Below are 13191 nucleotides of genomic sequence, written 5' to 3' on the forward strand. Positions count from 1 at the left end.
ATTCCCTTAAAGCATAGCTGTACTGGGAAGAAAGGCTAGAAATTTAAGCTAAGGATACTTACTCCATTGTTAATGTTTGTAATATCACAAAATGTGGTGTGTATTCAGGTGTGTGTGCAGAAGTGGGAATACCTGTGTGCGCACATGGCGAAAACAGGGAGACAGTGGGTGTCTTCCCTTATCTCCTACTTAGTTTTTGACAAAGTTTCTCACATGAATCCTATATAGCTTACCATTCTTCTTACTCTGTTTGGCCATCAAACTCCTGGGATCCACTGGCTCCTCCCCTTCAATAATGGGCAGGAGACATTTGCATTTTGTATGTGAAAAATAGAGTAAGGTCATTTCTTTCTTTCTTTCTTTCTTTCTTTCTCTCTTTCTTTTTAAGCAAAGAGCCTTTATTTTAATCAAGTTTGCAAACTCAGTCTCTCCTCATGTCCAGTGTATTGGAATAACTGGAGAGCTTCGAGCTCAATTAAAATAGGGCTTTATAGTAGTAAAGGTGGGGGTGAGGGGTTTCTGAGGTTTTAAAATCCCTGATTGGCTGACATTTGTTTAGGGTGTCCTGTTGAGTGTGTTCTGGCAGGTGTTCCTATCTACAGAGGTTGAATACCAGGCATTTCCTTTGAATGGTCTGTTCTTGGGTGGAGGTCGGGTAATCTCAGCTTGTTGTTCCTCCTGCAACCAGACATTGCCTCAGGGTAAACTACTGAGACTCAGGCATCCATTTAATTTCATTTCATTGATGACCAGAGTCCCAGGAGATAATCAATTGGAAGTAAAGAATTTCCTTTGGGTGACCTGCCCATACTTGGCTTAACAGGGCTAGCCCCACAGGTGACTCAATGAGTTTCAGTAAGGTCATTTCTTGCATGGAAGAATGGGTCAGATGTTTTAGGAGTTTTTTTTGTTTTTATCAAAATAATGTGGAGTAGACCCTTGGGGATAGGTATTCTGCGGACAATTTGGTATTTATAATTATACATTGAAAGCTGCAGTTGTCAACCAGCAGTACTTTTGCCTCCTGGGAAACACTTGTCACTATTTGGAGACACCCTTAGCCATCCACAGTGAATGGGCATTGGGCAGGCAACATGTGCTAAATCGTCATTCTTTCCCAGAGATAATTTTGCTCTGAGAAGACATTTGGGGGGCAGTTTTGATCCCTGTATTGTGTGTTTGTGAGCATTCACTTTGCTACTGATTTCTAGTGGGATGCTGTTAAAGTTAAAAAGTGTGAGATGGCCCTCAGTAACTAAACTGTATTCCTTTCATGGGGAATGAGTAGGTCAAGACCAGATTTATAGCAATGGTGAAGAGTGTAGGCCTACATTAGGGTGTGGTGGCTGGAAACGAGCAAATTTATAGAAGAGCACACAGGAAAACATTTTCCCTGCAGATGTCATGGTATACATGTACAGTAAAAGTAATGAAACTGAATTGCTTTCCTCTTTCCCTCTCCAGTACTATAATGGTGGTGTGTCAGGAAAACCGACGTTAAAATGGCATTTGACAACATTCTTGGCAAGAGTGATAGAGATGGGCTTTTTTTCTACTTACAACTTTTGAAATCCCTTGATAACTTGAAGAACTTTGTATTAGTTAGGAGCTTATGGTTTTAGAGGGTTAAGACTTCAACGTGGCAGGCAGAGCATGACAGTGCAGGCTGGAGCAGGATGCCACGGGCTCACATCTTAGATTGGAAGTAGGAAGCAGAGAGAGCAAACTGGGAATGGTGTTTGATTTTTCATACTTCAAAGTCCACCATCATTGACATACTTCTTGTAAGGGTGTATTTCCTAAGCCTATCCTTAAAGCATCGCCAACAGGGAACAAGTAAGTATTCAAAATATCTAAGCCTCTTGGGGACATTCTCATTTAAACCACTACTGCTCTTTTGTGTCAAAAGGAACAGAGCCACTTTTTACCCCTTCCTTTTCTTCTTCTCCTACCTCTTCCTCTCGACCAGTTTGAGGTAATTTGGATTTGGTGATTTAGGAAAAATGCTTACCCTTTTCTTGGATATGCTTGGTATTAGAATATAAGGCTATCCTGGTCTACATAGTAAATTTGAGGCAGCCAGGACTACATAGTGAGATTTTTCTCTCAAAAGCAAACAGTTTGGCCTTAAACTTTTTACAATGTATAAGATAATCACAGTGAACTATTATTAAATGTTTTTCTTCTAATTCACTGAATCCATTTGCATGAAACAATGTGCAAAATCAGAAAGCTGAACATTATTGAATAAAACATTCAGTATAATAGAAATAGTAGTATAAATTAAAGAATAGAGCTGGGGATATGGTTCAGTTGGTAAAATGCTTGCCTTTTAAGGGTGAGTTTGAACCCTGGCATCACATTAAAAGCTGGCTGCAAAAGTATGCATCTGGAGTTTCTATACTGGGGAGATAGGAACAGGTAGGTCTGTGGAGCTCATTGGCCAGCCAGCCTTACTGAAGTGAGTTCTGGGTTCAGTGGAAGACCCAGTCTCAACACACCAAAAGGTAGAGAGCCATTGGAGAAGACACTCAGCACCACCTTTGACCTTCATATATGTGTGTGTGTATGTATATGTATGTATATATATATATATATGCGCATATGTGCACACAGACACTATTGAAGAAGAGATGGTTTGGAAGAAATGTTATTTGAAAGAAATAAAACCTAGTGTTGGAGGAGGGCCTGCTTATTTTGTCTCGGCTGCCCAGAACCAAAATAATCACAGAGAAATTGTATTAATTAAAACACTGCTTGGCCCAGTAGCTCTAGCTTCTTATTGGCTAACTCTTATATTAATTTAACTCATTTTTATTAATTTGTATATTACCACGTGGCAGTGGCTTACCGGCAAAGATTCTAACTGGCGTCTGTCTCAGGTGGAAGATCCATGGCTTCCCCCCCTTCTTCCCAGCATTCCATTTAGTTTCCCCCTCAACTCTGTTCCCCTATAGCTCTGTTATAGGCCCAAAGCAGTTCCTTTATTAACTAATGAAAGCAACACATAGATAGAAGGACCTCCTACACCAACCTAGTTTAGTAAGTAGTATATTTTAACATCTTATACAAAAATTTGTTTTGTTCTTACTGATCTTGACCTCTAATAAGAAACTGTTACAATTGTCTGTTTCCTTCCTGAGCAGCTGACAGGGACACAAACCAGTGTTGAGGGTAGGTAAGAGTCAGGTTAGGCATTAAAGTTCCAGTTCTTAGTGTTTTTAATGGGAGTTAGTAGTAAGGTGTCTTCTTTCCTTGCTAAAAACATGTTATTACTTTTCATTTTTGTTTCATGTAAGTATTGTCTGTGCAGTTGAGTGGAGGAAAAGGAGTATTGTGGTTGGAGGGGAAGGAGTAGGGGCCGAAGTAGTTCTGACAGTGCTGTCTGTTTGCCATCGCTGTTTACTCTAGCTTCCAGGTTGGAGCCTGGTTTCCTGACACCACTTTTCATCTTTACAGAGCCATTGGCAAACTCTTGGGCAAGATTTATGCCAGTGTTTTATTGCTAAAATTTGTCTGCATAATTACTAAGTGGGAACAATTGCTAGTTCTGTATGTGGTGTTTGCTGGGTTAACTTTCAGTCACATATCATGTATATAGCCAAATGTTCAGTTACGAGTCAATAATAAAGTTGTGATTTACACAGTCATTTTAAGGGGTAAATTAATTAATAGCCTTCTATAATTTAATGGTTAAATGTGGTTTGAATACTGTCTTCTTTGTATTTCCAGTAGAATTTAATTCGACTTGAAGGACAAAACCTTCACTAATTTAAAAATAATTGTCTGGTTAGTTACATATTTGAAAAAAAGAGCTAGTTTTGCTGTTAATTCAAATTTAGAATATGTACCTCAAGTTTTTAAAAAGAGCATTAGCATAGATATTAATCAAGTATAAATATTGCAAGTTATTTGTAAAAATATCCTTTCCCCGTTTTGCTTTTTTATATGTGGGACCAGGGGGACAGGAACTATAAAGTTATCAGTGTGAGAACCATGTAGACCTGCACCTGTTGGCAGCTATGAGCAAGCCAGCCTTGCTGAACCCCAGGCCTCTGCTTCAGCCTTTTACTGGAACTAAATGATGTTGCCATTTTTATTTTTAGGTTTGCTGGCATGGGTAATCTCATTAAGGTGCTAACCAGGGACATAGACCACAATGCAGCACATTTTTTCTTGGACTTTGAAAGTAAGTCTCCTTAGCCCTTCACAGCTGGTGCATAATGGTAAAGGTGGAAGATTAATTATACTCACACCACAGTGAAGGCTAGCCAGAATATTTGTTAATTAAACACGGGGATCAAACAAAGGTTGCATGATTTTTTTCCCTTAATTATAGGCAAACATCACCATCATATGTTTAATTCTTTAGTTTCTCATTTGCTAAAATCATGTTGAGTCTGTAGACAGTGCTGTCCTTTCATTAGTCCATGAAGCAAGTAGCCTTATGATGAATATTCTAATAGTATGCTTTAGTGACTATGCCAAAGTCTATTCACTTATCCTATAATAATTTGCTTTAAGAAATAAAATCTGTGCTGCATATCTAAAATGAATACTTTAAATATTTTCCACAAATTTTACAAATCAAATTTGGTTAGGAATGCAGGAAGTTAAGTTTTACATTTAAAATGAGATGTGAAGGTGAGCTTTGGCCAAACCTCCTAATATTTGGCCTTGAAGTAAATTGTTGTTTTATTGCTATACTTAGTGATTTGTAAATAATTTTTGATTGGAAATTTCTTTTTCAGAATACTAGCACTATTGGAATACTTAAAGAATTTTTCATTATAAGGCCATTAATGAAACTTGTCTTGGGAGAAATTTGAGAAGAATTAGAGCAACAGTTGTACCATTATGTACAGGAAAAAACCACATTTCACCTCTAGGTCCTACACATCAACACCTTGAGAACCCGGTTTGCTGTCTGCCAGAGCACAGTCTGGGTAACCTGAAGGATGAATTCATGGCCTAATGAACATTTTCCCTGTTACTATTTTTCTTTAAGTCAATTTCAGTTGTTCTTTTTTATAAAGGGATATTTTCTCTTTTCTCATTCTTGTCTTGACAGGTACCTTAACATGGGGAATCTTCTTAAAGTTTTGACATGCACAGACCTTGAGCAGGGGCCAAATTTTTTCCTTGATTTTGAAAGTGAGAAGATGATTTTATATCTATTTCTCTTTGCCTGCAGTAGACTGCGTTTGTCTTGCACTAATGACTGTTTCCACTTTGCCATCTTTTTAACTGCTTTGCATGACCGAGCTGTGAATTGTCAACTTCTGATGCCTTCTATAACTGAACCAGATTTCATAAAGTAAATTACACTAATAAAGTGTCTATTTGAATTTCGTAAAAGATTTTGTCTCTTAATTGGCTGTTATTATTTAATGCATACGATAATGAAAACACTTATGAAAAAATTGAAAAGGAAAAAAACTCCTATCTCAAGATCTTCTAATAAAAACGGTATTTGAGGAAAAAATTGTATTACAGTTGAAAAATGATTTCGTTTGCTCCATATGCATATTTAAAGTACTATAAATATGGATCTGTTCATGAAGGCTATTCAGAATTCAGTGATATGGGCATAATATTAAAAGGTAAGTGTGAACCTAAATTTAGTCTTTACAAATAATTTAAGACATAAAAATGATTTTGTGTATTTCAGGAATTAATTTTAATCTGATTTAAGTAAAAAGAAAAATTATAGGTTCACAAACCTTTAAGTAATTTGCCTTGTATCTGTCCTGTCCTGTATTGCATGCCTTACTGTAATGTGGTCTAAGAGTGGCAGGTAAGTGTCATTGAGCTCTGTGCATGCTCTGCTTTGGCTTTTGGCAGTTGCTATTGCTTCAGCTTGTCTGACTGTAAAATTGAGAAAAATGACTTTAAATTGGTGTTTTACTGTGAATTTGCTATTTTAACTGGTGATTAGAAAATTGTTAGGAAAGGGTGAAGAGATAACTGTAAATCATGTGATTCTTTAAATTTGAACAGGTTTTAAGTACTTAAAATTTAAGACTGATTTGAAAAGCAGATCATTTGAAAAAGAGTCATTTTTCACCTTCAATTTAGTTTTTATATAGTTCATTCTATTTTATGGGCCCACATAGCACATCTATCCTTTTAAGTCAGGTTACTTTATATGAACATGCCGATTTCTAGCATATCTTCATTTTGTAGAATACTTTGTAGTCTGATATTTTTCTATTTTTACTACGTTTCCCACAAAAATCTGTTAAAGTCTGGGTACTGTGTACAGGCTAGTAAAGGAGGAAGGCCAAAATCAAGACCATTAAATTGTTGGGATCTTAGGAAAATATATTAGATGAACATTAGTTTTCTTGACCCTTCTCAACAATTTAACAGTGCTGTTTTAAGTGCATGTTTAGCATGGATTTTAATCAGCTTGGGGATGTTGAGCAGACTGCTGACTTAAAGATTGTTCTTCCAGATGAGGCAACTTACATTAAAGCTGTATTAGTTTATTTGCTCTGTTTGAAACTTTGTTCTCTATATTTTTCCACTCTTCTGTCTTTTTTTTCCTTTGTCTCAAATGTTTTGCAGAATCTTGGCTTTGATCTAGTCAAGATCTTGTTCAAGACTTGGCACTTGATCTTTTTATAAAGCTAGCATCCTGTTTTGTTAAAGTGTGAATCATGAATTTAAATGAAGAACTTGTAAAGATTATTTCTTGGTCTTGACTTGTCAAGGGGGTCAGGGGTTGCATCATTATCTTTACATTTTAAACATTAATACTTAATTTAGCGCTAGGAACAGGTTCAAGTCACAACAAAATAATCAGTAGTATAAAACTATGTGGTGTGACCCTTTAAAAGTAAAAATAAACATTTAAGAATGCTAATATTAACGCACACCTTTAATCCCAGCACTCGGGAGGCAGAGGCAGGCGGATCTCTGTGAGTTCGAGACCAGCCTGGTCTACAGAGCTAGTGCCAGGACAGGCTCCAAAACCACAGAAAAACCCTGTCTCAAAAAAAAACAAACAAAAAAAATGGGTGTTTTGCCTTCATTATGTGTGTGTGCACATGTGTGCAGTGCCCGTGTAGACAAGAAGAGGGCATCAGCCCCCTCCCCGCAGAAATGGAGTTGTAGATAGCTATGAGCTGCCTTGTGGGTGCTGGGAATTGAACCTGGATCTTTTGGAAGAGCAGTAAGTGTTCTTAACCACTGAGTCAACTCTCCAGCTTAGAACATTTTATATGATGTTCGTTGCTTCTAACAGCCAGTATAAAAGTTTTGGGCTGTTATTTGCTGGTATACCGTAAAAGAAGCTCAATGAAGACTCACTGTAACAGACTAGAATTTCCTCCCAACTTCTAATTCAGATGCCCCGGTGCATTTTTGTTTACTTCTGACACTTGTGGGCTATTAATTTTTTTTGTTTTTTTGTGGGCTATTAATTTTATCTATTATATTTTTGCCCATTTTTTCCTCCTTTTTCTTTTTAAAGAAATATGCAATTTTGAGCCTGGGAACTTTATCATTAATCTACTATGGAGTCCTTAATCCATTAGATGATTCCTCTTTTAAACTATTACATGCCAGAATCAAGGTTATCAAACACAGTTGATCTGCCAGTTCTCATTTGTTATGGTAATAAACTCACATTTGATAAGTAGTTAGGGTTATCTTTTTTTTTATTTCTTTCAAAGATTTATTTATTATGTGTAGTGTTCTGTTTGCGTGTATGCCTGCATGCCAGAAGAGGGCACCAGATCTCATTATAGATGGTTGTGAGCCATCATGTAGTAGATGGGAATTGAACTCAGGACCCCTGGAAGAGCAGCCAGTGCTCTTAACCTCTGAGCAATCTCTCTGGTCCTGGGCTTCATTTTTTTCTATATATGGAATAATATTTAGGTCACCGCAGTAGTTTAGGTCTATTATTCCTGTCATCCTTAGTGGTTGGACCCAGCCCCACAAGTCTCCAGAGTTGGACTGTACAGCAGTCATTTTACATATCTTCTCAGTTAGTGAGGACACTGGGGAAAAAAGTAGCAATATTCACAGTGGTGTTAAGATAGATGCCATTGTGTGTCTAGCTTTGGGCATCAGAATGTATCAAGTTATACATTCCCATGCATTTTAAACATAATTTTGTGGTATGTAATAATTTACTATACAAACGAAGACTGTGTGAAATCATTTATACCCCCTTTGCAGGTTTACACTTCAGTTCATATATACTTGGAGCTAGCCTCTTGTATATTAGTTAATAGGTACCAGGTATGCAGAGGTTTCTTTTTTACCACTTTCATGGTGATCTTAGTCTATCTTGTACTTAGATAAAAGTGAAGAATCACAGTTTCATTCATTATATTACATTACATTCTCAAGTGTAGGTCAGAAGGTGAGATTTGGTAAATTTGGCACCACCTTCGAAGACTTCTGGTGATGATGTTGGAGTTGGGTGTTAACAGGGTGAATTCCAATATTTACAGCTTCTTTAGGAAGGACAGTGGAAAGAAGCAGCAGCATGCACAGTGGTTTTAAGACAGATGCCTTTTGTGCTCAGTGAGGCATCGTATTCTTTAGATACAGGAATTCCTTTTGAGTTCTATAAGATAATAAGCCCAGAATTGCTCCACAGTGTTTGACAGCAGGTATGCTAATGACAGCATATTTAAAAGTAAGAAAATAAAAAGTGGAAGCATTGTATAGCTTTTGGTTCCTAACGTAACCTACTGCTAAGGTTATTAATTAATAGCTCATTCCAAGAGTGAATCTTTAGCAACCATTATGTCAATGGTTCACTAAATTCTGATTTATGGGAGAAAAGGGACTTTTTGGTTTTGTGCCCATTCCCAATCTAGAAGTTCAGCATTTGTTAAATTTGGCTTATGTATCAAGGTAAATCAAAATAGAGTTTTTGCAGAAATGGTCATTTGTAAGTAAGAAATGGAATCTACTTTTTCTGCTTGTCAGTAGTGCCTTCCCATTGGATCATACACTTCTCACATCTTTTTGTGTTGCCTGTCTTCCTTATTTAAATTTTTTGGCACTCTTAAGGCTAATGTTAATTTTTTTCCAGTTACCTCTTGCATATTTTCAGTAGTTCTTGCCTTATTCTAGGAAATATCTTTATTCTGGTGGCATTTAAAAAAATTTTGAAAGCTAATCTGTGACCAAATGTTAAATGGCCTCCTTTACTTAAGAGCTGGAGACTCATTTATGATTGTGCTTACATACTGTGCCAATGGGGTGCAGGGTAGATTTTGGTCCCTAACTTGATGGAACTTAGGGAGATAAAGTTGAAGTATTTACTGAGTGAATGAGCATAAGGTTGGAACAGAAAGCTCTTTATCACAATTGTAATTATTATGTTAACTCCTTTCTCCTTTCATAGCTCAGTTTTTGATTCTTTTTTTTAAAAAAAAAAAACAACAGTATCTCCAAATTTAGTTATTACTTTCAGTGATTCTTTGCTAGTCTTCTAGGGAATTCTTCCTCTACCCAGTAGGAAATTGGTATGATATGACTAAAATATTTAATTTTGTCTTCAGACAATAAGAACAATTGGAACATGCCTTAATTTCCATGTAGCAGGATATACATTTAAGCCTGATGAGCAATAAGTATGTCTTCCCTCAGTAGGTACATTGTTTTGCATTCAAATGGATATTGTTTTGTTAGCAGGCTATGTAGTGTGTTGGCTTTTTTTCTTGGATAAGTAAAGCTATGAAAAATCAAAGTGACAAGTCTTGGTTGCATTATATATAATGCCAATTTTTTTAAAGGAAATGCTTTATTTTGCAATTTTTTTTGTCCCTTCCTAGTATTTCACCCTTTGCATGGTTTGCTTTCAGTAAAGTAGTGCTTCTCTGTCTGCTCTTTTCTGTCTGTCTCCATCTCTACAGCAGTCTTCAGCAGCTTTCAAAATTATCAGTGTGACTTGCCTGTGACAGTCTAAAAAATGTTTGATCAGTGTGGTGCTGGGTGTTTTCCCCTCTTAGGGAAACTTGAATCTTCTCCTTTATTGTAAATTGCTTGATACTTATTAAACCTTTGCTAGTCATTAACTACTTACAAGGTCTATTTAAATCTACTTGATAATGTTTCATTTGTCTGTAAATTCAGTGTCACATTTTTATGTTACTAGCCTAGTGACCACACCAAAAATACATATTTTAGTCTTCAAATGATACAAATGCCTTTGATATGTAATACATAAAGTACTATCCTTTGTCATGAATTCCCACCTCATAACTTCAAACTATGTGTCTATTGATGTTGTGTCTGAATTTCCACATTCACATGAGAAAGTACTGAACTTTCATTTTTGCATGTACAAAGTATTTCTCTATGCTGTATCTGGTGTAAGTATAAAGGCAATGGTGTGCTTTTTTTTTTAAAAAAAAAAGTATTGTGCCTAATTATTGCTTTGAAAAATATGGTCTAGCTATAAGTGAAAATATTACTGCTTAAAATGTCAAACTGATATTTTTTATAACTTTAGACATTTATCTATAATTTAGTATTTACTTTTAGGACTTCTGTAGCTTTGGACACAGTATTTTAATATTTTAATCTACTCCTCTTTTAATCATTATATTTTTATTTTTTAAAAGTAATTAAAATAAGTGAATGAAATCCAAACACATTTTTAAAGTTGACTTTTCACATGAATGTTTCTTTACTGTTTCTCTAGTGCTGTCTTATGTCATTGAATTTGAGCTTGGGTACTGTGATTGTTAATTTTAAAAGTGTTATGTATTATTGACGAGTTGACAGATAATAGAGGGAACTGAATCATTACTTGCCCCGGGCATAAAATAAAGATAAATTTTAAGATATCTTTACGTTTAGTCTCATGTGTGAAGTTTTTCTTTTTAATTTTCTAAGTAAAGGAACAAATAGATACAAAACCTAGTGACCAGTTTCATTACTGGTAAACAGTGTCTGAATTTATCTTTTAAATTTGGACTGGTTTCCCTCTCCCACAAGTAGTATGTTAGCATGGAGGAATTCTGCCAGCATAGTTTATAGCGTTGTCTTAGGTATTTTATTTGTAGGAATTTATGTGATCTAGCTGAAAAGGCTTATGAAAAACTGCTTGAGCAGTTTTCTCTCAAAATAGAAAGGAGTATATTTAAAACATTTTAAATTTCCTTAGATGAAACAAATGACCATGCTATAAAAATGGGATTTCTGTTACCTTTTGTCTGACAGAGAGAAATCCAGATTTTGTCACCTATCAACATATGTTTTCTGGTTAGCACCACTGATGGTAAAGGTGCCCATATATTTATATCCCTGGTATGATTTTTAAAACTAATTATTCCTTTATTTTCTTCCTCCTCAGTCCTAGGTATGTAGAAAATTAGTATTTGATTTGGTATTTCAGAATTTGAGTGCTGATCTTGTAGCTCAGCTCAAGCTTATCTTATGTAGCTCAGCTGCTCGCTCCTAGGCAGGAATCGTGACCTTCATACTTCTCAACAGAGAAGGTCAGTGACACTGCTACAGCTTGGGCCTAAGCATAGTGTCCGCTCTTGATCCTCACATGATTACAGTTGTTCAGATAGTTTCAAATGGTCCCTAGCAATCCCCAGTTGTTGAAAGTAAAATGATCTGTATAAGAAAATAAACTGTAAGAAAATTAAACTGTAGGCGTTAGTAGGTAGGCTTCCTTTCTACTGTATTAAGATAGACTAGTGATCATTCATTTGCTATCATTAGTGACAGTGAGGCAGGCAGCACAAAAAGTGATTATTAAGCATATCAGATGCTGGGCATGCTCGTGCATTTTTATAATTCCAGTACTCGGACTGACGCAGAAGATTTATAAGTCTGAGGGCAGCTTGGTATATGTAAAAGCCAATCTGTGCTATATAGTAAGACTACATACAAAAACCAAAACTATAAATAATATCAATTTAAATTTAAATTCTCAGATTTGTTTATTGTACCAAATTATAATTTGTAACTTAAACTAAATATTATGTAGTAACATTTGTTTTTCTCTGGCTTCTTTATAATTTGTATAAGTTTAAATTAGCTTAACTTTGTCTTCTGAAAAGTGCAAAATTAACATTGCGTAAAATATAACTCATCTTTGGAAATTTTGGTTGTTAATTGGGTTGTTGTAGTTAATACATGTACTAAAGTATTCATGCCACTGTAAATTTTCTTGTACTTTCATGCTGTTTAGATGCCCAGCCCACAGAGTCTGAAAAGGAAATATATAATCAGGTGAATGTAGTATTAAAAGATGCAGAAGGCATCTTGGAGGACTTGCAGTCATACAGAGGAGCTGGCCACGAAATACGAGAGGTAAAGTTTACAGTTATTATAGGCACTTTTCAGTAAAGGTGAATTGACTGGGTGTCACTTTGGCTTACTCTTTATCATTTTCTGGACTTGCTTGTCATGGAAATTATTATATTTGAAAAATCACTTGGCTTTATTTCAAAAGTGGTTGCAGTGATCCATGGGCAGAGGGTTATTATAAAAGGGAAGTGCTGGCTACCCATATGTAGTAGATAATGACATCTCTGTTCGTTAAGGTCACACATGAAAATGTTTTCTTTTGGGAACTATTTATGCTTTCCTCTTGTAGAAAAGCATAGAACTTTCTGGCTTCTACCAGTCTAGTTTTCAACTCCTAAACTTTCTAGGAGAAATTGAAAGCACAATGATGATCTTGGGCAGTCTGGACTGCATACATAGTAGGACCTTGAAATTAAAAATGCTAAAGAAATGTTTATTAGTGAGTTACTAAGACACAGCTCATTTATTTATTTGCACTCAATTTATTCACAACATTTTAAAATCTGAGTTTATTCTTATTTTGCTTTCTTGATTTTTGTTTTTGTGTTTTGTTTTGTGATATATTCAGTACTATGCCTTGGGGTAAACAAAACTTGTCACTTCTGGTGACCCTATAGGCAGCTCCTGCCATAGTTACAGATGTTTTTCTTTCAGGTAGTGGATTTGGGTTATTTAAAGTGTTAGAGAAGGCAAAGCAAGTTGTTAGGAAAAGCCACATTGAGTTTTGTAAAGGATTAAGAAAGCATCTATAAGCAAAAGAAAGGTAAAAGTCAGAAAATTCATTCCCCCAGGAACACTCTAAAGAGACTGCATGATGATTTGAAGGACTAGTGTTGACAGAACTTTGTGTATTTGGGGTCCCTCCCTAGCTCTGTTTTGGTTTCCTCCCCTTCA

The 13191-nt window shown here is 35.8% G+C and overlaps 1 protein-coding gene across 7 annotated transcripts in view; it reads left to right on the top strand.

Annotated features, from left to right (window-relative positions):
* Positions 1-13191, top strand: part of Cyrib (CYFIP related Rac1 interactor B) — a 125167-nt gene that overhangs the window by 96576 nt on the left and 15400 nt on the right. For 3 of the 7 annotated variants that reach the window (XM_041672116.1, XM_041672111.1, XM_041672117.1), the window contains 2 exons: positions 4107-4189; positions 12179-12300. In XM_041672116.1, the coding sequence (XP_041528050.1) occupies positions 4117-4189; positions 12179-12300 (195 nt within the window). In that variant the 5' untranslated portion in view covers positions 4107-4116. Of the gene's footprint in view, positions 1-4106; positions 4190-5071; positions 5155-12178; positions 12301-13191 lie in introns of all 7 variants that reach the window. The other 4 variants (XM_041672112.1, XM_041672110.1, XM_041672114.1 and 1 more) reach the window with 2 other exon arrangements.

Source organism: Microtus oregoni, unplaced genomic scaffold (genome assembly GCF_018167655.1).
Source record: "Microtus oregoni isolate MIOR12 unplaced genomic scaffold, Mior012 000022F_ref0000154, whole genome shotgun sequence".
Taxonomy (NCBI): Eukaryota; Metazoa; Chordata; class Mammalia; order Rodentia; family Cricetidae; genus Microtus; species Microtus oregoni.